Source organism: Dipodomys merriami, unplaced genomic scaffold (assembly GCF_024711535.1).
Source record: "Dipodomys merriami isolate MVZ:Mamm:240054 unplaced genomic scaffold, mDipMer1.0.p SCAF_416, whole genome shotgun sequence".
Classification (NCBI taxonomy): domain Eukaryota; kingdom Metazoa; phylum Chordata; class Mammalia; order Rodentia; family Heteromyidae; genus Dipodomys; species Dipodomys merriami.
Window position 1 is genome coordinate 321,454 of NW_027205782.1, and position 26,425 is coordinate 347,878.

The following is a 26,425-nucleotide window of genomic DNA, read 5'->3' on the forward strand; positions in this document are numbered from 1 at the left end:
TTTTTTTATTGTGAAAATACCGTACAGAGGAGTACATTTCTTATCAAGCATTGTTGCCTCCTCCTTTCTTTCCCCTTCCCATCTCACCCCCCCAACAGAGTTGTAAAGTTCGTTTTCGACCTAATGGCTTGTACATTTCATTGTTGCAATGGGTCCACCTGTATCCCTATTTAAATGATTTGTTTTTTCCCTTCCCCTCCACAAATTATACCAACACCAAATACAGTGAAAGCAGGGGTTAGACCATGGGGAAGGGTCAGATTATTTTCTTATAGCTTTAAAATATTATATACTTTATTTCAACTAATATGGTACAAACATTTTCTTTATTGAATTATAATCTTTTTGTGTTCTTTTATTGGTATATATTAATTGTACAAAGTGATGCCATTGGGAGTATTTCCAGACACACCTATAATGTACTTAGGTCATATTCATTCTGTATTATTCTTTCTCAGAAGGAGACAATAGTAAATAAAATGATACCCTTTTAGTAATTTTTTTTGTGCCAGTCCTGGGGCTTGAACTCTGCCTGGGCACTGTCCCTGAGCTTTCTTGATCAACACTAGTGCTTTACCATCTAAAGCCACAGCTCCATACATCTAGCTTTTTTGATGCTTAATTGGTGGTAAGAGACTCACAGCCTTTCCTTCCCTGGGCTGGCTTCCAACTGCCATCCTCAGATCTAAGCCCTCTGAATAGTTAGGATTGCAGGAGTGAGCCACTAGCTCCCAGACCTTTTAATAATTTTTAGAGTTTCATTATGGTATTTTCTTTTTTTCCATTATGGTATTTTCATTAATACAATTAAACTTTATTCTTATGTACCTTGTGTTGTTTATGTAAAGAAAATATTTCTACTTGCAGTGTTCTACACAAGAGTTCTTCTTGATTGTCAGAAGCCTGTATCAACTGAAGTCAGAATTTCAAGCATTAATACCTTCTGTCAATTCCCATGTGCAGTCAGACTTGCTCCAGACACTTATGTTAGAAATTCCTGAACTCCTGAATCCAGTGGAACATTACTTAAAAATACTTAATGAACAGGCTGCCAAGTAAGTGCTAGATGTTTCTTTCTTCCTTTCTACAAGTTACTGAAAATGCTAGACCCTCCCTTCTTCCTTCCCACCTATGAATGAAAGTAACAGACTCTCCCTTCATGCATGAATCAGTGCATTTGATATTGGATATATAGATTCTTAATCTCTGCTAGAAGAGGGATAGAATTGCTTGAGTACATAAGTAATTAGAAATGCAATTGGTTACTAAGTGTTTTACATGAGTCCTAAGCATGACACTTAGCTGTGTGAACCCAGCCCTTCCTTATTAAGTACAGATCTACTACTTCCAAAGTATTAGTGATGAAAAGTTAAAGCCCAAACAAAGTCACACAGTAGCAGTTTATTTGTAGTAGCAGAAATGGGCACCAGGTAATGCTGTCCTCATCTTCTAGATTTTCATGGATAATGTGCCTTATGTTTATGAGAATCTGCAAAAACAAAGATATTCTTTCAAGGGCAGTCAGTTCATGATACCCCTCCAAGGCGTACTCTGTGAAAGAAAAAAGAATGGACATTTTTACTTTAGATTTTCCAGATAAGTAAATGATTAATACTTAATTTTAGTTTCATCATAAGAATCACAAACTTACAAAATGAAATGATACTTGGATAAATTTTTTCAGCTCTTACAAGTTAAGGAATATCCTTATAAGTATTTAGTGGCATATGTATTTAGTAGAATTAAAAATAATTTTCCTGCCGGGCGTTGGTGGCTCACGCCTGTAATCCTAGCTACTCAGGAGGCTGAGATCTGAGGATCGCGGTTCAAAGCCAGCCCGGGCAAGAAAGACCGTGAGACTCCTATCTCCAATAAACCACCAGAAAATTGGAAGTGGCGCTGTAGCTCAAGTGGTAGAGCACTCGCCTTGAGCTGAAGAGCTGAGGGACAGCGCCCAGGCCCAGAGTTCAAGCCCCACGACCGACAAAAAAAAAAAAAAAATTTCCTAACAACAAATCCTCAAAAAAAAACTGCTCGATAAGTACGTGGGCTAAAGACTTAAAGAGAAACTTCTCTGAAGAGAAAAGAAGAGTGGCCAATAGACACATGAAGAAATGCTCAACTTCTCTAGCCATAAAAGAAATGCAAATCAAAACAACATTGAGATACCACCTCACCCCAGTTAGAATGGCTATAATCAAGAAATCTAATAACAACAGATGCTGGAGGGGATGTGGCCAAAAGGGAACCCTAATGCATTGTTGGTGGGAATGTAAACTTGTTCAACCACTCTGGAAAGCAATATGGAGGTTCCTCATAGAGCTCATAGAGCTCATAGAGCATAGAGCTCCCCTATGACCCAGCAATCCCACTTTTGGGCATTTACCCAAACAATCACAAACAAGAACATACTAAAGCTACCAGCACAACTATGTTTATTGCAGCATTATTTACCATAACTAAGATATGGAACCAACCCAGATGTCCCTCAGTAAATGAATGGATCAAGAAAATGTGGCTTATTTATACAATGGAATTCTATGCCTCCATCAGAAAGAATGACATTGCCCCATTTGTTAGGAAATGGAAAGTTTTGGAAAAAAAAATTAAGTAGAGTAAGAAACATAGGTCCCATGGTTTCCCTTAACTGCAATAACTAGTTTATGTCTAGGATAAGCAGCAAAGGTCAAAAGCTGTGTACATATTACCATATAATATGATATTAAGTGAAATGAACCCCAAGATAGGAATGCAAGTGTTTTCTTTTTAGTGGTTTTTTGCTTTCTCATTATTGTTTTTAACATGTTTAAAATGTACTATGTGATATTTTTGTTTCTCTTATATGTTCCTCCCCCATGGTATAACACCTGTTTTCATTGTATTTGATCTTGGTGCCCTGCATTGTGTATATACATCTTTCTAATTTGGGGAGGGGAAGAGAAATAACAAAATGCTGAAGTAAGGGTACAGGTTGAGCCATTGTAACAATGAGATGTACAAGACACTATGTTGAAAAGGAACTTTACAACTTGGGGGCGGGGAGGGAGGAGTTAGGGTGGGTGGGAAGGAATGGTAGGGGAAAATCAAAGGAGGACACAACATTGCTTGATAGGAAATGTACTCATTACCTTATTCATGTAACTGTAACACCTCTGTACAGTATTTTTACAATAAAAAACATAAAAATAATTTTTCTGACTTTTAGCCCTTTGGGCTTTGATCATGTTCTAAAATATATTTGTTAACTGGTTTAATTAATACACACTATATATTTGTGTTTTCTCATATAATAGAACTGGGGATAAAACTGAATTATTCAAAGACCTTTCTAATTTCCCTTTGATAAAAAAGAGGAAGGATGAAATTCAAGAAGTTACTGACAAGATCCAAGTACATTTACAGGAAATACGAAGAATACTAAGAAATCCCTCTGCACAATATGTGACAGTGTCAGGACAGGAGGTAATGTCACACACACTTGTGTTTTGCATCAGCCTGCCTGAAGTACAAAAGTTGTTTTAAAATAAATAAAAGTAGTATGTTAGTATCACTTCTTTTTATTTTGAAATTGTTTTGTTCCTTGGAAGTATGTTGTAATAACTCATATGGTTGATAGAAAACATTTTGATTTTTTTCTTCTTTTTTATTTTGTAGGGTTTGAACTTATGCTTACTAGGCAGATGTTCTGCTTGAGCCTCTCCCTACCCCTGGATAAGAAATAGTTTAAGGATGATGTTTTATTAATCTCTTGATAAAGTCTTGTGTTATGGTGTTATCTCTTGATTTTCTTTCAGGGAATTTTTTTTTTTAGTTGGTCGTAGGCCTGAACTCTGGGCCTGGACACTGTCCCTCAGCTCTTCAGCTCAAGGCTAGTGCTCTACCATTTGAGCCACAGCCCCACTTCCAGTTTTTTCTGCTTGTATGGTGCTGAGCAATCGAACCCAGGGCCTCATGCATGCAAGGCAAGCACTCTACCACTGAGCCACCTTCCCAGCCCTCTTTCAGAAAACTTTTTTTACGAATAGTAACTTAGAAACTTCACTCGCTCAGAATCCAGGAACGAGAAGTTAGACTTTGGTCCTGACTTATGGATGATGAAATGATAACCATATCTATTCTCTTGGATCACATAGTGATTAAATACAGCCCTTACCCTTGAAGTTGAGAGTATAATTACTAGTTAATAAACAATACTAGCCAAACATAGGCCTATGTGGTGTCTCATGCCTGTAATCCCAGCTGTTCAAGAAAGCATGAGATCAGAAGAGCTGCAGATTGAAGTCCCCTCTCAACAGATAAGCTATGTGTGGTGTTGAGTATGTGGTTTCAGCTTTGTGAAAAGAAACTCATTGGTAGGAGGATTGTTGATTCAGGCAAAGACTCTTTTGTAAAGCTCACATACAAGAAGGCTGAAAGTGTGGTTCAAATGGCAGAGCCTTTGTCCTGCAAATGCAAAGCTCTAAGTTCAAACCCTTATACTACCAAATAAAAGAGAAGAAACCCTAGACTTGACAGTATTTATATGTTTATCTTCTAAGCATCAACTATGCTCTTGAAAGGAAAGGAGCTAGAGAATAAACTAGGATTAAAAAATTCATAAATTAATAAAATTCATAAACTAATACTAAAAGGAAGGGGAATGACCAAAGGAAATAAGAAAAAAGATAGGCTAAGAAATAAGAAAGGTAGGTATAAGAAATAACAGGAAATACCCAATACAACAAATACAGAACAAGGTAAAAAAAAATCTAAGCAATAGGGAGATAAAAAAAAGTCAAAAGACCCATTCATATTTTTTCTTTCCTGAGAAGATAGAGGATGGAGATGCTCCCTCTTTTCCTAGGCCTGCTGTTTTGCAGTTCACTTGGGTAACAGTGAGTTCTTTTCTCTCTGAAGACCAAACAGATTACACCAAACAGGGTTGTTTACACGGGGAGTTCCATCCACCTTTCCCTCCAGGACACAGACACTTCTGTGACCACTGCCTGTTCTCTTGTCTGCCAGTGTTCACTCACAGTGCCTACTCCATGACAGCTGAGCCCAAGCATGCAGGGATGAATGTCAGCGCATTGGAGGTGCCTTGTCTGTGTGGGCATGTACATACCCTGAGTAAGCAGCTGCCTTTCCAGGGGTCTTTGGGCTCCTTGAGTGTAGAAAGCAGTCAGAGGGGAGGCAGGGTGCTCTGGCAGGTAGGCATGCATACCATGCGACTCTCAGTGTCTTGATCACAGTCTGTCTCCTAGCTACCCTGCCCTTCTTCACACACTACTGTCAAGCTCCCCTTCCTGTGTAGTGCAGATCTCACTTCCCCACGTAGACCTCTCTCCATAAGTGCTTCCATGTCACAAAAGCTAACAGGACTCACATGGACTTCTCAGGGTGGTGGCTTACTAACCAGTGGATGGGATGGGCTTTGGGATTTGAAGATACCAAAGCACAGAAGTTTTTCCTATCTTCAGTGGAAAGATCTAACTGCAAGACCTTTCTCAAGGTAATTGTCTGCCAGGACATTAGGGAGCAAGCCAGGAACTGCATGGGGCCCCTTCTTTAGTTCTACTTGCTGCAAAGATCATAGATTCCCATTGCAAATGACATTTTTGCAGAGTGCAGGATGGTGTTTATGGAGCCTTATGGGCTTTCCTTTTGCTTCAAGACCTGCTTAAGGGAACTCTGCCCATTCCCTGCCATTGGCTCAGCACCTGGTATTAGAGTCCTTTGCTTCATTTCAATTATTTCTGTATACCACCTGGTCTCTGTCTACTGCTTCCTTTTGCACTCCTGTGCCTTCCTATGCCACTCTCTTCTTCATAGAGTCATACACTTGATTATTATTAACTTTTGCTTTTGGGCAGTAATGGGGTTTGAACTTGGGGCCTTCTGTTTGCTACGTAGGTGCTTTAGTACTTGAGCCATGCATGCAGACTGTTTTGCTTTAGTTATTATTTTTTGGATAGGGTTGGCCTCAGATCACAGCCCTCCTGCCTATGGCTCTCACATAGCTGTCATGACAAGATCATTGCTACCACTCTCAACTTGTTGATTGACATAGAGGTCTCATTAAACTTTTTGCCTATACTTGATTCTCCTGATTACATGCATGAGCCACCACACCCAGCCCATACCTGATATTTTGTTTCAGATTTCTGGTGATGTAAGAAGTGCTGGGGTAGCTCCAGTCCCCCATTTTTCCACTTCCCTTTGTCACTCTTAACTATGTCATTGAGTACAGCAGATTTATTGCTATGTTTATACCTTTCTATAGCCAAGGACATCGTTAATTCTGAAATTTTTGCTAAAGATGAAAATTCTTAAAATTAGCCATTAATGTAAAAACGTCAGTGTTTATATGAAAGGAAAATCAAACTCATAAGGAGATTGATACTACTAGTAGTATAAAATGTTATTCCCAAGGTTATATGCATATCATATAAATGTATAAATGTAAAAAATGTATAAATGTAAAAAAGAATTCCCATAACCATCTCCGAGGAGCTTCTGGATCCCATTCTGTATAGAACCAATTTTTAAAGTTTATTTCAACAGAGTGCTGTATTTTATTTTTTTTTGCAATTTTACAAGATGAGAGTCCCAAAATGATGTATAGCTAGTGCTAAAAATGAAAAACAGAATGGAAGAGCTTGAGTTCACTCATCTCCTGGCTGATTGCAGAGAAGCTTGTGTGTACAACACTGTTGATTTCTAAAGATAGGGTTTCTTTAAGTGCAACTTATTTCTTTTCATATGAAGAAAAATATTTTCTTATCGGCGATATCAAGGCTTTCTTTATGGATACTTTTAAATAATTCAGATTTCTTATTGAAAAACAATTACAAAAAGGACCTTCTGCTCAGAATAGAGCAAGGGCCATATATCTCAAACTGGTGTTACATTTTATAATTAATATTTTAAATTTTTATGTGGGTAAGATTGTAAACTGGTCTGAGTAATAGAAGTCTTAAGATAAGTAGATACTAATAAATTAGAGATTGCTAATGAAAAATCACCATTAAAATATGCACATGACAATCATAAGCATGAACTCAAGCCCCATGTTAATATCCTTTATAATGAATTTATTACTGAATGTAAGTTCATAAGTATTGGGACCTAGATTAATGAGATTTGGCTCTGCTGCCATATGTAAACAAAGTTACATTTATTTAGAGTGTTTATGATCATGTTAATTGCTATATCAAAATTTTGAGGAAGTTTTCAAAAATGTAATGATTACTTACGTAAATGTCTAAATGTTCATTTCTGTTTCTTTTAGTTTATGATTGAAATAAAGAACTCCGCTATATCTTGCATACCGACGGATTGGGTTAAGGTTGGAAGGTATGTTTCAAGTCCTTTTTTTTGTTTCTAATATGAATTATGACATTTGTATACTCATGTGCTACTGGATTGATAATAGCCACGTTTTTGAAGGTAAAGCAATTTTATTTTCTGTTTGATTTTCTTATCGAGTTTTAAACAGAGGACATCAGTGAGTTAATCATATCAGATTTAAGACATCAAATTTAATCCTATATCAATGACTTAAAAATATTTCTAAAAGTACATCTCAGTTTTATACATTTGTTTTCCTGTTTTGTAAATTTTTGCTGTTACCCCTATAGTTCAGTGTATACAAGGAAAAAAAAAATCACTGAGGGATCTTTCAGTGTGAGATTAATTTGGTTGCTGAGCCATTTGATGAATGCTGGGCCTGACATTTCTTTTAAGAAACTGAAATTTCATTTTCTACCTCAGTGAACTTCACATTTCTTTGTAGTTAGTGCTTTCCTGGCACACAGTTATAATAGTCTTCACTTAAAAAAAAAAATCTTGTAATACTAAGGCCTGAACCTAGGGCATTGTGCATGCCAGGCTAACACTGAGCCCCTTTAAAAATATTTGTTTAGAAACAAGTTGAAGGTTAGCCTTCAAGTGATAATCCTCCTACCTCAGCCTCTCAAGTGCTGAGATTACAGAGCTGTGCTTCCATGCCTGACTAGAATGTTACTTTTGTAACTTATCATTAACTGATACACATAAATTAATAAAAATATTAGAGAAGCACATTGAGACTGCCTTTTCTTCCTTGATTAGCATTACTCCTCTAGAGGGGACTCTAAAGCAGCATGGTCAGAAGATTGTGTACTGCTGTGAGAAGTACACTTTTAGAACACTTATTAGTGCTATTAGTTATATGTTTATGTGAATAAGATAAAGATGTTTCATTTGCCTAAGATAACTTCAGAGAGATAAGTAGCTGGTGAAGGTGTGAAGGAACTCTGTGATAGGGATGGAGGGAAAGTTTGACATGATGTGTGAATGGTTATTATTATTATTATTTTTTAATTTTTTATTGTAAAGATACTATACAGAGGGTTACAGTTACATGAGTGAGGTAATGAGTACACTTCCTCTTGAACATTGTTACCCCCTCCATTGTTTTCCCCCTAAATGGTTATTATTTTTTTGTTGCTGTTTTAACTAAAAGCAAAAATTGTTTATTCCCTATTACGATAGCAACAGACACTGAGGGCATAGTGTGGGTTACTTTGCTCTAATGCTATCTTTTTTTACTGCTAGAAGTTGTACTGTTGATTTTAGGGTATGTTTTCTCTCTTGGCAGCCATCTTTTCCCTTACCTGCTTTTTATTAGCTATAGTATAGCTAATAAATGGAAATACAAAGAGGCATTATTAAAATTACCTTACTCTAGAACAGTAATGGAAATGTCTTACACAATGGCTTTTGCCAGAAGAAAAAGCCATAATAAATATATTCACACAAAACTCTGGATAATGTAATTGGAAAGCAATAAGCAAGGCACAAATCAGTGCCAGAGTCTTTTTGACATTCCCTTATGTAAATTAGATGAACAAATAAGATGCTGTGGAGAAGTTTCATTGTATTTTGTCTGTTTGGACATTAAAGCCTTGACACAAGGATTGGTTGAAAGATTATCAATCAGGTTTTGAGTGTCTGGTAGCTTGCTGGATTAAATTAATATGGTAGTGTATTATAGGAGGGGAACAAACGAAGGTGAGACCTTGACTTTTCTTCTTATTGACCTATAGTAGCAGCAACAGTAGTAGCTACTACACTTGATACTTGCTGAGTACTTATAACTAAGTACTGTGCTAAACACTCTGTGTGACCCTCTCCCTAGTACCTGGGAAGTAAGTACTACTGCAATCCCTGCTTTAAACATGACAACAGGGATATATGTGTATACACACACACACACACACACACACATATACATACATATATATGTATATGTATATATATATATATATATATAGAGAGAGAGAGAGAGAGAGAGAGAGAGAGAGAGAGAGTCTGAGTCCTTTCTATTTGTCCAAAGTCACAAGAGCTTGTAAGTGGCAAGATTGAGGCTTTAGTAAACAATACTGCAGTGAACATGGTTGTGCTGGTAGCTTTAGTGTGGTCTGGTTTGTGGTAAATTGGATAAATGCCCAGCAGTGGAATTGCTATGTTTAGTGTTTTCAGGAACCTCCATACTGCTTTCCATAGTGGTTGAACAAATTTACATTCAGTATTGTTTACCATAGCTAATCTATGGAATCAACTCAGATGTTCCTCAGTGGATGGATGCATGAAGAAAATGTGATATATATATACAATGGAATTATATGCTTCCATCAGAAATAATGATACTGCCCATTTGTAAGGAAGAATTATATTAAGCCAAAGTAAGCCAAACCCAAAGACACGTAGGTTGCATGGTTTCCCTCTCATTTGTAGTAAATAGAATGTGCCTATAAATTGAACACACAATGGATGGTAAAAGGCAAAAAAATTACACTTGGACATGATAAACAGGATTCTAAACAAAGGAGGATATTCTTAGGAGAGAATCACAAAGGCTCAATAAACTCCAAGAAATGGAAACAAGAGATTATTTTTAAAATTTTACTTTTGTGTATTTTTTCCTTCCCCCTTTGTTGATGTTTTTGATTTCTGTTCTTTTGTATGTAAGTTTATCTGTTTGGGGGAAGATAAGGGGAAGCACAGAAATGGTGGGATCAAGGGTGAGCTAATACAGCAGTGATACTCACTAGACACTGTGCTGAGAATGAAGTATACAACTGCTGGAGGAGTGGAGTCAAGAGGGAAAAAAACTGGGAGAAAATGAGGGAAGAGGTTCAATAAGGAATGTACTCATTATCTGACCTATATAACTGTGTCCCCTCTGTATATCACCTTTACCATTAAAAAAAAAAAAGAGATTGAGGCCTTGCTGTATATTCCCTTATCAGCCCTCATTGTTTCCTGAAAATTCTTGATGTGGAAGTAGAGCTCCCACTCAAGACCAGAGGAGGAGTGTGTGGTATTTCTTCCCAGTCAGGGCTACTAAGCCCTGCAGAATTCTCTTCTTAATTTGGTTCTTGAATTCATGGATCATTGTTCTTTGTGCTAGTTTTTTTTTTATTCCCTGAAATCCGCCAAACATAAACGTGTAAAATATCAAGAACAATATGAGCTTCACCAGTGTGTCCTCCCAGCTTTGCTACACCTTATTTTGTTGTATCTGTTTCGGTCTATTTTTTAAGCAGGAGTTTTCATTTAGCATAAGTTAAAGATAAAAGAAAACCTTTGCCTATGAAATACAAACTCTGAACTCTGACTTTACCATATGGGTATAATTTGAAATGAATTAAAAAGCTTTCTGAACAAAACCATATTCATCATCAGTAGCTCAGGATCATGATTGAAGAATGTTCTCAGTTTATAGCTAGTTATGTTCAAGGCTCATCAATGAATAATAAGTAATGACTTTAATTTCCTGAAGTGATGGCATTACTGAGTCTTATAACCTTGATTTCCTACTTAAGTTGTTTTTTTTTTTTTTCCTCCTAGCACAAAAGCCGTGAGCCGCTTTCACTCTCCTTTTATTGTAGAAAATTACAGACATCTGAATCAGCTCCGGGAGCAGCTAGTCCTTGACTGCAGTGCTGAATGGCTTGATTTTCTAGAGTGAGTTCACAATGAAAAATATAATCTGACTTTTTGCTATGAGAAATAGACCGGAAAATCTTTCCATCAAAAAGAAAAGTAGAGATTACTGCTTATGACCTGCTGTCAAATAGTTGAATACTTGTGTTCTTGGATTTTATTTCTAATCCATTGAAATGTATGCTTGTCTTGTCTTTAATGAGACAACAAAATGTATATTATTGTCAATGTACCAACATTTTCTTTTAGTGGTATCTAGTAGAGTCCACTTTTTGGAATTATGCCTTGAAGTTAACTTTCTTATTGAAGTATTAATGTCTCAGAGTTGAGCAAGTATAGATTAGTTGTGTTTTAATTATCTCTATTTAATTTTATTTCTTTATTTATCCTATTTGCCTCCTGGGTTTTTATTTATTTATTTATTATTGTAAAGGGTTACAGTTACATAAATAAGGAAATGAGTACAATTCTTGTTGAACATTGTTTCCCTCTCTCATTCTACAATGCTATCCCTCTCTCCCAACTCACTCCCCACCAAAGTTGTAACGTTCATTTGCAACATAATGTCTTCTGAGTGTGACTGTTGCATTGATTCATCTTTTGTCCTTTGTCTCACCATCTTTTCTGTGATTCCCCTTCCCATCCCCAAATCAGATAAACTTATGTACTACACAAAGGGTACTGAAAACAAACACAGTGACAACAGGGGGTAAACCAAAGGGAAAGTAAAAAACTAAAGAAAAAAGAAATAACTGCATACAGTACACTATGAAAAAAGAAAACCTTCTGTTTCCATATCTTGTAGTTCATTTCAATTAGCATTATTTTATAAGATCATATGTACATAGCTAATGAACTATTGTGATTCTTTGCTAGGATTATCCTAGACATTTACTAATTATTACGTATGAAGGAAACCAGGCAGCCTATGTTTCTTTGGGTCTGTCTTATTTCATTTGATATGATTTTTTCCAAGTCTATCCATATTCTTATAAATGGGGCGAGGTCATTCTTTCTGGTGGAAGCATAAAATTCCATTGTATACATAGACCACATTTTTTTGATCCATTCATCCACTGAGGGACAGGTTGAAAATTGAGATGGCCATTTATACACCTTTCATCTAGATGTAGCACATGTTAACTTTTTGCTGCATTTGTTTTGTATCTCCCATTATGTATTTGTATATATAGTTCTACATACACAGACATACACAAACATAAGGCAAAAATAGATATGTGTTTATACATATGCCATACATGCATGTACATATACATACTCATACACACATATACTATATAAATACAGACTTTCATTTCTGGACCATTTGGGATTTTAGACCTTATAGTACTTTGTCCCCAAAAGTGAAACATACATTTTCTAAAATTAAGGACATTTTTCTATATAACTTCAATGCCCTTATCTCATCTAAGAAAATTTTAGTTAAAAAATTTGTATTTCCTATATATAATATATATTAGATTATATAGGTAAAAATACATATACACACATACATAAATATATGTAAAATTTTTTGAAAATGAAAAAATAAAGGTCAGGCATGATGGAGCATGCCTATAGTCCTGAACTTGGGAGACTGAGGCAGGAGGATTGTAATCTCAAGGCTAGTCTGGAATATGTAACAAGACCCCCTGTCTCAAAGATAATAACTAAATAATTTAAAATAAAAGAAAAACAATAAAGTGTTTAATTTAGAAAAAGAATGTTGACTGCAATATAGCTAGAGCACTTGTATTTAGAACCCACTTGAAAGCAGCATTCATTATTATGTATACTGTTTATGGAGGTGCCAGATGGTACAAATATGATGTCATAAGAAGAGGATTAGATAAATGTACATACAGGATGCAGGGTAAGAGGGGAAGGGGAATAACAAAATGCTGAAACAAAGACACAGGATGATCCATTCAAACAATGACACTCACAAGACACTATTTTGGAAATGAACTTTACAACTTCGTGGGTGGGGGGAGGAAGGGGAAGAGATGGGGGAGGGAAGGGATAGTAGGAGGAGGTAACAATGTTCCACAAGAAATATACTTATTACCTTCCTCATGTAACTGTAACCCCTCTGTACAGCACCCTTACAATAAAATAAAATAAAAAAATAATAATAGTAAAGAGAAAAAGAAAAGATGATTAATGCCAGACGCCGGTAGCTCACACCTGTAATCCTAGCTACTCAGGAGGCTGAGATCTGAGGATCATGGTTCAAAGTCAGCTGGGGCAGGAAAGTCTGTGAGACTTTTATCTCCAGTAAGCTGCTAGAAAACCGGAAGTGATCAAGCGTTGTTGATCAGGTGGTAGAGCACTAGCCTTGAACTGAAGAGCTCAGGGACAGCACCAGAGTTCAGGCCCCAAGACCAGGGTGGGGGTAGGGAGGGAGAGGAGGGGGGGGGAGATTAACTTCCCTAAACTTGATGGTCCACTTGTATAGACTGAATACTAGCCATACAAGGGTATTTTTCCCTCACTGGGGTACTAATTGCTGTGTATTAGTCATGCTGCTTTTGATCAAAATCTTTCAAAAATTTCAAGAATAAACTGCTGTGAATGAAATTCTTTCTCAAAACATTTGTCTCTAGTATTCTAAAAGATAGACTGTCAACATTGAGCAATAATCTCACTTGCAAATACTTTTAAAATTGCATAATAATATCTTACAAATAATAATATCTTAGCCAGGCTCAAAGAAACATAGGTCCCATGGTTTCCCTTATTTGCAATATCTAGTATATGTGTGAGACAAGCAGAAATGGTCAGATAAGTTGATGTTAAGCGAAATGAACCCCAAGTTAAGGACTCAAATTTTTTTCTTTCTTGCTATTGTGTCTAACATATTTATAAGATGATTTCTTTGTTGCTTTGTATGTCCCTCCCCCACGGTATAACCCCTGCTTTCACTGTATTTGATGTTGGTATACTTCATGGAGGAGAATGGAAAAAAAAATGTTGAAACAAGGATACAGGTGGACTCATTGCAACAATGAGATGTGAAGTCGTTATGTCGAAAACGAACTTTACAACTTTGGCTGAGGGGGTGGGAGGATGGGGGTGGGTGAGGGGGTGGGAGATGGGAAAGGATGGTAAGGGGAAACAAAGGAGGAGGCAACAATGCTTGATAAGAAATGTACTCATTATCTTGCCCATGTAATTGTAACCCCTCTGTACGGTATTTTCACAAAAGAAAAAAGAAATGTAGTTGCAAATACAGTAAGTGTTTTCCATTCTTTATTAACCTCCTGTATCATTGAGTAACATTTGATGTCAACTCTGGTCATCTTAGCAGCTTTTTGGTACCCAAATGTCTTTATCTGCTTCCCTTGAACCCAACAATCTCTTTTGAGCAGAAATTGTTGAACTTTGACTTCAGCCTCAAGTTAGTTGATGGCATAGTCTTGATGACATAGTCACTAGGTTGCAAGTTGTCATGATTTAGTAGGTTTTTCTGATTATCTGTATTGCTCACTTGTCAGCTTCCCCTTCCCTCTTTTTCTCTCCCCTCCCCTCCTCTGCCCTTCCTTCTTCTCCTCTCTTCTCCCCTCCTCTCTTCTCTCCTCTTTCTTCTTCTCTGTGTCCCCTTTCCTCTCCCCCTCTCCCTACTACTTTCTTTCTCTCCTTTTCTCCCTCCTCATCTTTTTTTCTCTTTTTCCCTCACCTCTCCCTCCTTCTCCTCCTTCTCTTCCTCCTCCTCCTCCTCTCTTCCTCCTTCTCCCGCACCTTAGGACTGTACTTACTAATGGGCATTCTACCACTTAAACTATATTCTTGGCACAGCTACTTGTGTTTCTAAGTATATTTAATCTTTTTGTAGTTTGGCAGATGTAGGAGCTTAGGCAAACATCAAGAGGTTAAAGAAGACTTTTTAAAGAATTTTGATGATTTTAAGATTTTGGTAGGTTTTTTTTTTTTGTTGTTTATTCACACGTCTTACTTGACTGAATGATATGAGAGAGAATGTTACTGTCTATATCCAAATCATTACCTAGCCCTCCCTGCTTTTTTTTAATTAACTAAAATGGTAATCACCAAAAATGAATGAAAATTACTCATTTCTATCCTGAAAATCAGAAGATCATCTAAAACTGTCAACCTTAACCTCATGTCTTGGTGGCCTGGACAGAATCTGAGAAGGAGGGACTGAGAGTAAGAAAAAAGTGACCTTTTTTTAGTGCCCAAATGCATTTACACTCACATTCATAGAAGCAAAGCAGAACATCAGATATGACTGCCCTCTGGCAAAAAAAGGGTACCAGGATAAAGCCATATGAATTAGGACAGAAAAATACAGGTAGGTTAGATTTAAATTAAACCAGAACAGGAAAGGCCTGGTCACTCTGCATATGTCAAGTGCTTTTTGGGGTGTGAGTGTATGTGTGTGCACGTGTGCTTTTGCATCCATGTGCTGATTCTGGGGCTTGAACTCAGGGCCTGGGCACCCTCCCTAAGCAGTTTTGGTCAAGGCTAGTGTTCTACCACTTGAGCTATAGTTCCACTTCTGACTCTTTGGTGGTTGATTGGAAATAAGAGTCTCTTGGACTTTCCTGCTCAGGCTGGCTTCAAACCGCAGTCCTCAGATCTCAACTTCTTGAATAGTTAGGATTAAAGACAGGGGCACCTGGCTAGGAAGCATTTTTAAGGTAGTATCTAAAGAATGTTCAGCTGATGCTAGGGGTGTATCCACTGTGTGTTGGGGATTTGCCCAGATTCTTACCCTCTTAGTGGATGTCATGCAGCTTGTTGTGCTGAAAAGTAGATAAGTTAAGTCATTATGTTGTATTCAATGAAATATGAAGTGTACTATGTATATACTTTCCACATCACAGATAGTTAACACAAAAAAGAATCTCGCTTAAAATATTGTTTCTGGTATTTGGAAAATGTCATTTACGTAGAATGTTTTACCCTGATAATACTAGAAAAGTTCAAGAATATGTTTTTCTTTTAAATCAAAGATAAGTTACAGAGGACTCACTTATCATTGCAGTAACTTACCCTGATTGTTTTCAAAGTAGGAAGCCCTACAAGGTTTTTGTTTCAGCAAATAGAATAAAACTCAATATTTCTAGAATTGACACCATTAACACAGATTTTTTTATTTGTCCGTAGTGGGCCTGTATAAATATGGATACAGGTGTTTTTTTATCATTTCTTACATTTCTGCCAAAATTATCCTATTATGTCATATCATTACAACAACATGTATAATGTTCCATTTGTGGAATGTACATAATGTTCATAATGATCAATTTTGGATGGCTGAGATGTACCTAATTTTACTACAAAGAGTACAGAATTTGATTTTTTAGTGCCCCAAATAAAATACCTTTTTTGTTTTTTGTTTCTTTTCTTTTTTTTATTGTGAAAATACCATACAGAGGGGTTACAATTACATGGGCAAGAGAGTGAGTACATTTCTTATCAAGCACTGTTGCCTCCTCCTTTGTTTCCCTTTCCCATCTCTTCCCATCTTCCCCCTCCCTACCCCCCTACTCCCCCCCCCTCTCCCGCCAAAGATGTAAAGTTCATTTTCGACATAACGACTTGTACATCTCATTGTTGCAATGGGTCTACCTGTATCCCTGTTTAAACAATTTGTTTTTTCCCTTCCCCTCCACAAATTATACCAACATCAAATACAGTGAAAACAGGGGTTATACTGTGGGGCGGGGGGGACATACAAAGCAACAAAGAAATCATCTTATAAATATGTTTGAAACAATCTCAAGAAAGAAAAAGCATTTGAGTCCTTAGCTTAGGGTAAAATACCTTTTTAAGTAAAGAGAAAAATATATAACTAAGCTTAAATCTTCACAATTACTTATGTGCTTACAAGAGATTTGGCAAATTTTTAAATAATTTAATGTCATAAATTATTCAAAAACTGGGAAATGATGGTTAATAATAACTCAGTTAAGTGTGAACATGGTCCAAGAGAAATGCCAAAATAAAATCAGCATCACTATACAGAAATGAGGGACAAAGGGCTAACAAATGCCGCACGGTACTCACTAGACACTATGTTGAAAATGAACTATATAACTTGTGGGTGAGGACAGAAGGAAAAATTAGGGAAGCAAGGGAAGAGGTGACATTGTCCCAAAAAATGTAATCATTACCTGACTTCTGTAACTGTAACCCCTCTGTATATCACCTTTATAAAATCAATAAGCAACACAACAATAAAAAACAAAAAAAAATCAGTACTTACTAACCAGACATTATGAAGGAGGCACACCTATGTTATTTCTTCTTTTTGTTTTTTTTTTTGGGTCCAGTCATAGGGCCTGAACTCTGGGCCTGGGCGCTGTCCCTCAGCTCTTCAGCTCAAGGCAAGCATTCTACCACTTGAGCCACAGTGCCACTTTGCCACTTCTGGTTTTCTGGTAGTTAATTGGAGATAAGAGTTTAACAGATTATCCTGCCTGGCTGGCTTTGAACCGCCTCCTGAGTAGCTAGGGTTACAGGTGTGAGCCACCAGTGCCTGTCTTAACACCGAAATAAATTTTAAAAGAGGGTTTTTCACTGCCTTCCCTTCCTATATATCTTTCACTGTAAGGCATTATCTCTGCAAGGCTAGGATTTTATGTAGAAAACAGGCAATCCATCTTATTTCTAATTTATTACATCTATGCACAAAAATAGAAAAAGTGCTAGTCAGAGCTTCTTAGATTTGCACCATTAGGTGTGGAGATAGAAATGGTATCGCTTAGGGATGAGCTGAGAATATATTGTAGTGTTAAAGCCTTTGTCTAGCAATTGTGAGGCCCTGAGTTTGATCCTTAGCAAACCCTATTACCCTTTCCAGCTGCTGCCCACCCCCCCACCCCCCACTCCAACCCAGCCAAAAGGGGTAGTTTGAATCTTGGTTCTGTTCTTTAATAGTTGTGTGATTTTTAGCATAATATTTTTCTGAAATTCATTTGTAAAATTAAGGGTAATGATGGGTTACAAAGAAATAATATAGGTTGGGCTGGGAAGGTGGCTTAGTGGTAGAGCACTTGCCTTACATGCATGAGGCCCTGTGTTCGATTCCTCAGCACCACATAAGCAAAAAGAAAAACGCCAGAAGTGGCGCTGTGGCTCAAGTGGTAGAGTGCTAGCCTTGAGCTGAAGAGCTGAGGGACAGCGCCCAGGCCCAGAGTTCAGGCCCCACAACCAGACCTCCCCCCCAAACCAAAAAAAAAAGAAATAACATAGGTGTGCCTCCTTCATAAGGTCTGGTTAGTAAGTACTGATTTTTTTTTTATTCTTGTGTTGCTTATTGTTTTTGTAAAGGTGATATACAGAGAGGATACAGTTACAGAAGCCAGGTAATGATTACATTTTTTGGGACAATGTCACCTCTTCCTTTGCTTCCCTAATTTTCCCTTCTGTCCTCACCCACAAGTTATATAGTTCATTTTCAACATAGTGTCTAGTGAGTACCATGCTGCATTTGTTAGCCCTTTGTCCCTCATTTCTGTATAGTGATGCTGATTTTATTTTGGCATTTCTCTTGGACCATGTTCATACTTTAACTGAGTTATTATTAACCATCATTTCCCAGTTTTTGAATAATTTATGACATTAAATTATTCAAAATTTGCCAAATCTCTTAATCTCTTGTGAGCACATAGTAATTGTGAGGATTTAAGCTTATATATTTTCTCTTTACTTAAAAAGGTATTTTACCCTAAGATAAGGACTCAAATGTTTTTTCTTTCTTGAGATTGTTTCAAACATATTTATAAGATGATTTCTTTGTTGCTTTGTATGCACCCCCCCCCCCGGCCCCACGGTATAACCCCTGTTCTCACTGTATTTGATGTTGGTATAATTTGTGGAGGGGAAGGGAAAAAACAAATTGTTTAAACAGGGATACAGGTGGACCCATTGCAACTATGAGATGTATAAGTCGTTATGTCGAAAATGAACTTTACAACTTTGGCCCTGGGTGGGAGAGTAGGGGGGTGGGGAAGGGGAGATGGGAGGGGATGGGAAAGGGAAACAAAGGAGGAGGCAACAGTGCTTGATAAGAAATGTACTCATTACCTTGCCCATGTAATTGTAACACCTCTGTACGGTATTTTCACAAAAGAAAAAAACCAAAAAAGGTATTTTATTTGGGGCACTAAAAAAATCAAATTCTGTACTGTTTTTATAGTAAAATTAGGTACATCTCAGCCATCCAAAATTGATCATTATGAACATTATGTACATTCCACAAATGGAACATTATACATGTTGACGTAATGGTATGACATAACAGGATAATTTTGGCAGAAATGTAAGAAATGATAAAAACACCTGTATCCATATTTATACTTTTCCTAAATAAGTCTTTGACTATAAGCCTTCTGAGATTTTTTTCCACATTATAGTTTTTTTGTTTTTGTTTTTTTTGTTTGTTTTTTGGGTCCGGTCGTGGGGCCTGAACTCTGGGCCTAGGCGCCGTCCCTCAGCTCTTCAGCTCAAGGCTAGCACTCTACCACTTGAGCCACAGCGCCACTTCTGGCTTTTTTTCTTTTTGCTTATGTGGTGCTGAGGAATCGAGCCCAGGGCCTCATGCATGCAAGGCAAGCGCTCTACCACTGAACCACCTATGTTATAGTTTTAACCAGACAAGGATTTGAGGCAATTGCTATTATCTTTTTAAAAATAAATGTAAAATTAAATTATTATATACATTATTAACAAAATTCCTGAAGATAGCTGAAAAGGGATTTTTTTTTCTTTTCTACCTTTAACAACCATTTATTATAATGTCTTTTCTCTGTTAGCAATCCGAACTGGACATTAGGGCTGAAGAGATAAGTGATTTAGACAGACATGAGCTTAGCCTTCTAGAAGCTTCCAGTTTAGTGTGAGAGGAGTTGAAACTAGTGTTCCAGGTTTGCGCAGTAAATAATGAGCATCTAGGGAAGATGATCCATCTGAGTAGATCATAATGTTATTGGAGCTGAAGGAAATTGATTTTTCATTTCAAATGTTTAAGCTGAAATATGATAAGATGTACAATAAATATAGTGTAATATAGTATATATAGGTAATATAGTATAAATAGGTAGACATCTTTATGTAGTTGCTGTTTTAGATCCATGTAACTCTCCCAGGCCAAGCAGAAAGAAGCCTCAGTAATCTGTTCTCTCCTCTCTTACCTGTGATGTATGCCTGCTTGTTTTGTTTGTATTTAGACTAGCTAGTAAAGCAATTCTTTATTGGATAACTTTTATAGGTCTCAGAAATGAACTTTCTCCTTTTGTTGTTGTTGTTTCTGTAGGAATTTCAGTGAACATTATCAGTCTTTGTGTAAAGCAGTACATCACCTAGCAACTCTTGACTGCATCTTCTCCCTGGCCAAGGTTGCAAAGCAAGGCAATTACTGCAGGTAATATGTTTTTCTATATTGCCATCTTTATTGTTGCTGTAGATGAAATGTTAATGTTAATCCACTTACTTTTAGTATCTTCACTATAAAATATTACAAATATGTAAGACTTATGGTAAAGCTGAATGTCATACATCTGTAGCTTTGTTTAGTATGACTTTTGGAACAAATATTTTATTTAAAATATTTATTTATTTATTTATTTATTTATTTATTTATTTATTTATTTATTTATTTATTTATTGTTGGTCATAGGGCTTGAACTCAGGGCTTGGGCACTGTTCCTGAGCAATTTTGCTCAAGGCTAGTGCTCTATGACTTTGGGCCACAGTGCCACTTTCAGTGTTATTTGGAGGCAAGAGTCTTATGGGGACTTTTCTACCTTGTCTGGCTTTGAATTGCAGTCCTCAGATCTCAGCTTTTTAAGTAGCTAGGATTACAGGTGTGAGTCCCCAGTGCCTGGCTTTAAATGTTACATATTAAAATTTACATGGGTAACATTTTTGTAAAGTATAGGCACTCATTTTAACTTTAATGTAGACACTCCATGTTTAACTTTATAATCATAAAAGTTTGATTAACAAAAATTTAATAACAAAGGACTGAAGGAAAGGGATAGATTGCTGTGATCTTTTCTGTCCCTCCTTTTGTTGAGAGACCAAATTTTTTCCACTATTATGAGACAGAGTCACACTCTATAGCTTAGGCTGGCCTCAAACTCATGGTTCTTCTGCTTTATCCTCCTGAGCACTGGATTACAAGGAGTACCACCACACCTCACTCACTTAATGATACTAGCTTCTAAGCATTCCAGCATGGTTCATTCTTCTTTTCATTAAAGGCGTTAGTTTGAAATGGAACTAACTCTAAATTGTAGCTCTAATCTTTGAACACATTGTCTACCTCCCAGAAGCTTCAGAGTGTGTGTGTGTGTGTGTGTGTGTGTGTGTGTGTGTGTGTGTGTGTGTGTGTGTGTGTGTGTGTGTGTGTGTGTGTGTGTGTGTGTGTGTGTGTGTGTGTGTGTGTGTGTGTTGTGTTAGTAGGACTTCTTTCTGGGGGTATAAGACTTGTAAAGTGAACTTTCTCTCATGAGGTCTGTTTTTGAGTGAGGCAGAGAATTGGCTACAGCCTTTGCACTTAGTGTGTGTTTAGATAAAGTTCTCCCTATTGAAAAATTAATTTCTACATGGTGTCTCTCTCCTGATGCTTCTTAAGTGGCCTTCTGCCATAGGTGCTGCTGGACATTTGTATGATCATGTAGTTGGCTCCCTCATAGCAAGTAAAGTTGTTTGCTTGCTTGTTTTAATAAATTTTTTAACAATGAACAACCATCTTGTTTCCATTTCCTGGACTTTTTTCCAAGTAAGGTTTTTTTAATGTACATATGTGCATGGACATCTATATGTACAATGAAGTAATCTATCTGTCTGTCTGTCTATTTATCTACTTGCCTACATATTGATAATCCCTTTTACAGTCATACATACTTTACATGTGATATAATAATAAATTTTTAACCCATCTTTTGTCACTAAGTAGTCATGTATCCTTAGATGTCTTCATATGTAGCAATGTGAGAAGTAAGGTTTGCATTGCTAAGATTGAATCTTCAAGTTCTAGGAATTTTTTTTATTGCATTTTAAAATGGTTATTGTGCTGGATGTCGGTGGCTCACACCTGTAATCCTCACTACTAAGGAGGCTGAGATCTGAGGATCATAGCTCAGAGCCAGCTTGGGCAGGAAAGTCTGTGAGATTCTTATCTCCAATTAACCACCAGAAAAACCAGAAGTGTTGCTGTGGCTCAAGTGTTAGAGTGCTTGCCTTGAGCCGAAGAGCTCAGGGACAGCGCCAGGCCCAGATTTCAAGCCCTATGACTGCCCTTCTCTCCCGCCACCCCCCAAAAAAAATGTTATTGTAAAGATAAGGTACTGAGAGATTACAGTTACATAAGTCAGATAAAGAGTACACTTTCTTTTGAGCAATGCCACCCCTTCCCTTGTTCTCTCCCAGTTTTCCCTCTCGTTCTCCCCACAAGTTATATAGTTCATTTTCAGCATAGTGTCTGGTATCACTGCTGCATTTGTTTACTCTTTGTCCTACCATTTCTGCACCTTACTTACCCCTCCAAAGACAGATAAATGAACAAACAAGACAAAAGGAAACAAAAACAAAAACAGCAACAAAGGAAAAAAACCTCATTTCTATTTCCTGGAGAACTTTTTGATAAATATTATTTTATATGATCAGATGCACATAGGTATTGGGCCTTTGTGTCCCTTTCCTAAAAAAATATAAGAATTTGTTTTGAGGTATATTTTCACCAAAGTCTGTCTGAAGAGTAAAAATATATTCTTCATTTAATCACAGTACAACTAACTATATGATTGATTTCTAGACTCATCAAATTTAAAACAACATTTTGAGAGCAAGTTTGGTCTTAGATTCTATAGTCATGTATTCTTCTTGCTCTTTTGGCCTCTTGAAGTATATAGAGTATATAAGTACACACACATGCACATACACACATACATAAATACCCACACATATGTACACAAAGAAGCCCCTTGATTGGCATAAGCACAAGTAAAATCTCCCCATAAGTCATGCCCTTTATATCAGAAAGCCACAGGATGAGTTGGTAGTTTAATAACTGATCTTAAAAGTTATGTAAGCTCTCTGAACTTCCAGAAGGGTCAGGCTCATAATAAGCAATTAGTAATAGAACTATTATTCTTCACATTTGTTTATCTGAAAATCAGAATGAATGCACTGGATATTATAAAACTTCCTTATCTTTAATAAAAAAGACTTAAATTTAATCATTGTTAGTATTTTAATTCTTCTAAAAACTAAGTAGGTGGTGGCATTATAATCCAGTACATGGGAGTTTTGTAAGTAAGCTTGAAATCTAAGAAATATGTGTGTGAATTTCAGACACATAATATTGGTTTAAAATTCATTTGGAGCTATTACACTTCGTCTACATTTTTATAATTGTCATCTTTTCCTTTAAATGCTATTAAGGTATTTTTATTTATAATAACTAAACTTGTAGACAAATGTTTTTATTCTAGGTCTATTCTAATTTACAGTCTGTTTATGATACTGTTTTACTAATATAGATTACTTTCTGCTTCTCTGGGGCAGTTCAGAGAAAGCCACAGATTTACAGATACAAAACACAGTCAATCTGTTCACTCTTTCTTGGAAGCATCAAGCTACCTGTCACCATCGGGTAACTGCATGCTTTCCCTTTCTTCTCTCCATAGCTGGTCTGTCCTAGTATATCATCTCTACTCTGAAACTTCCTTTGTTTCTGACTCTACCAGGGAGTGTTTTTACCATTATATAAGTTTGATAGCAACAGAATAAGTCAGTGTGCACTTCAGAGTTGAACAAACCACTCACAAGCTTATCCTGAAGTAAAAATCTTCCAACAAAGTCACTATCATGAAGATGATATATTGGTTTCATTTGGTGCAGAGAGCCTAGGACTTTATTTCAAAATTAAGAGCCTTTATAGATGCTTGAGTTCTTTTCTCCTCTAGTAAATCTGTAACCCACTTGGATAAATTTTTTTTTTTTCTTTACAAGAGTGCTGGTATATGTCTGTACTCCCAGCATTTGGGAGGTGAGGCAGGAGAATCACAAGTTTGATATGACCATTGCTACATAGGGAGACCCCGCCTTAAAAAAATCAATCAAAATAATAAAAATAGAAGATAATCGAAAAAGAAAGAAAATCCTGCCTTAAGAATTATGCTCTGGGGCTGGGAAGGTGGCTCAAGTGGTAGAGTGCTTGCCTTGCATGCCTGAGGCCCTGGGTTTGATTCCTCAGCACCACATAAGCAAAAAGAAAAAAGCCGGAAGTGGCTCTGTGGCTCCAGTGGTAGAGCGCTAGCCTTGAGCTGAAGAGCTGAGGGACAGTGCCCAGGCCCAGAGTTCAAGCCCCACTACCGGACCCCCCCCCCAAAAAAAGAATTATGCTCTGTAATCTGAAAATATTAATGTCCTTGCTATTTTTACATGTTCTTCTGTCTGGATAATTTTAAATTCTTTACTGAGGAAATACTTTAGGCTCTTTCTTTGAAAAATGAATTTAAGTATTTAGGAAAGTAGTATTTAGTGTTGTAAGTTCTGTGGTGTGTTTATATGTCAGAGTTCTGGGTCAAAGGATTTAATGGTGGTTGATGGGGTGTTCTGAAAAAGAATACAAGAAATGGCCAAGAAATGGGTGAAAAGATGCCCAGTCTTAATAATTAATGAGAGCATATTAAAACAGACAGCATCATTTGTCTAGCACATTTTTTAAAAAAATAAAAAATAATAAAAGATAAAGGCACTTCTGGCTCATATCAGTAATTCTAGCTTCCCAGAAGGCAGGGATCAGGAGGATCAAGGTTCAAGCCTAGCCCAGGAAGAACATTTATATGATTCCATCATATCAGAAAAAGCTGGAGAGGGAATTATACACCCATACCATTCCAGGAGTGATGTAAAGTATTGATAGGACAATTTTAGTTCAGGCTGGCCTGTACAAAAAAGCAAGATCCTGTGTCAAAGCTACCCACAGCAAAAAAAAAAAAAAAAAAAAAAAAAAAAAAAAGAAAAAAGAAAAAAAGGGCTGGAAGTGTGGCACAAGCAATAGAGTAAGTACCTGTTTAGTGAGTTAAGGGCACTGAATATAAACTCCAACAACACCAAATTTTAAAAAAAGAAGGCACAAGTCAACTTTCATATTATGTTATTGTAAAGGTAAATTGGTATAGTTGCTTATCTGTCAAAATAAAAAAGTATATACCTTGAGACAGAAAATCTACTTCAGGAAAATTAGGAAGATTTGGACCACACCCAGACATGTTTAGTTGTTTATTGTAGTACTAATTAGAACAATGGAAGTTTGAACACTCTCAATACTCAGTGGAGAATCATTAACTCATTCCTGCAGCAGGCTCAAAAGAATGTCAGAAATTTCTGGCTGAGAAGTTGGCTCAGTGGTAGAGTGCTTGCCTTGCATTCATGAGGCCCTGGGTTCAATTCCTCAGTACCATATAAGCAGAAAAAAGCTAGAAGTGGTGCTATGGCTAAAGTGGTAGAGCACTAGCCTTGAGCTGAAGAGCTGAGGGACAGTGCTCAGGCCCAGAGTTCAGGCCCCACCACCACCACCACCACAAAAAAAAAAAAAAAAAAAAAAAAAAAAAGTCAGAAATTTGACAAGAAATAATCCCTAATCTGTGCTATACCATCAAGCTCATTTGAGTGACCAAATTTCATTTTCTTGAAGATCTGTTGCTTAAAGGATAAGTTTACTGCTTTTGTTATTTTTTTAAAAAGAGAATGAAACCCATTTTCTTAATCTGAAATAGACTTGAGGATCTTTAGTGATCCTTTTCCAGAGTCTTGAAGTTTACTACTTAATAATTTTAGGAATTATTTCAGGTTTATCAAGTTGTTTTTTTTTGGGGGGGGGGGGTCCGGTCATGGGGCCTGAACTCTGGGCCTGGGCGCTGTCCCTCAGCTCTTCAGCTCAAGGCTAGCGCTCTACCCCTTGAGCCACAGCACCACTTCCGGCTTTTTTCTTTTTGCTTCTGTGGTGCTGGGGAATCGAACCCAGGGCCTCAGGCATACCAGGCAAGCACTCTACCACTGAGCCACCTTCCCAGGCCCAATCAGGTTTTTTTTAAAATTAGGTTTTTCAACTGTAATGTAAAACTATAACAAGAACAGTGGAGAGTGATGATACAAAATGGCAGAAAAAATAATCAATCACCTTTTATTTTCCTTCTGTGTTGCCCAGAATGCTGAGACATCTTTGAAGAAGGTCTCGTAGAAAAGTACAAGGGCCATGGTGGTAGTCCCTTTCTAACTTTCATTGAGTATAACTGAGAATTCAGAATTTCCTAGTTTTTATTGATGGCAAAGAGAAAACAATTGACAGTAGCATATCAGAGCTACTTGATTAATAGGAAGATGACTCTAAAGAGAAGACAGCAGTGTCCTGAGTGCTCAGGGTGACGGCGGATTGCCTTGTATAAACAAACCTTGAGATAAGGAGGGCTCA

General features: G+C 37.0%; 1 protein-coding gene across 2 annotated transcripts in view; it reads left to right on the forward strand.

Moving 5' to 3' along the window:
- The window catches only part of LOC138807208 (DNA mismatch repair protein Msh3-like), a 173,953-nt gene that overhangs the window by 80,878 nt on the left and 66,650 nt on the right, over positions 1 to 26,425 (forward strand). For both annotated transcript variants that reach the window (XM_069992792.1, XM_069992793.1), the window contains exons 14-18: positions 868 to 1,055; positions 3,294 to 3,462; positions 7,271 to 7,335; positions 10,876 to 10,992; positions 20,255 to 20,362. In XM_069992792.1, coding sequence (XP_069848893.1) covers positions 868 to 1,055; positions 3,294 to 3,462; positions 7,271 to 7,335; positions 10,876 to 10,992; positions 20,255 to 20,362 — 647 coding nt within the window. The remainder of the gene's footprint in view (positions 1 to 867; positions 1,056 to 3,293; positions 3,463 to 7,270; positions 7,336 to 10,875; positions 10,993 to 20,254; positions 20,363 to 26,425) is intronic.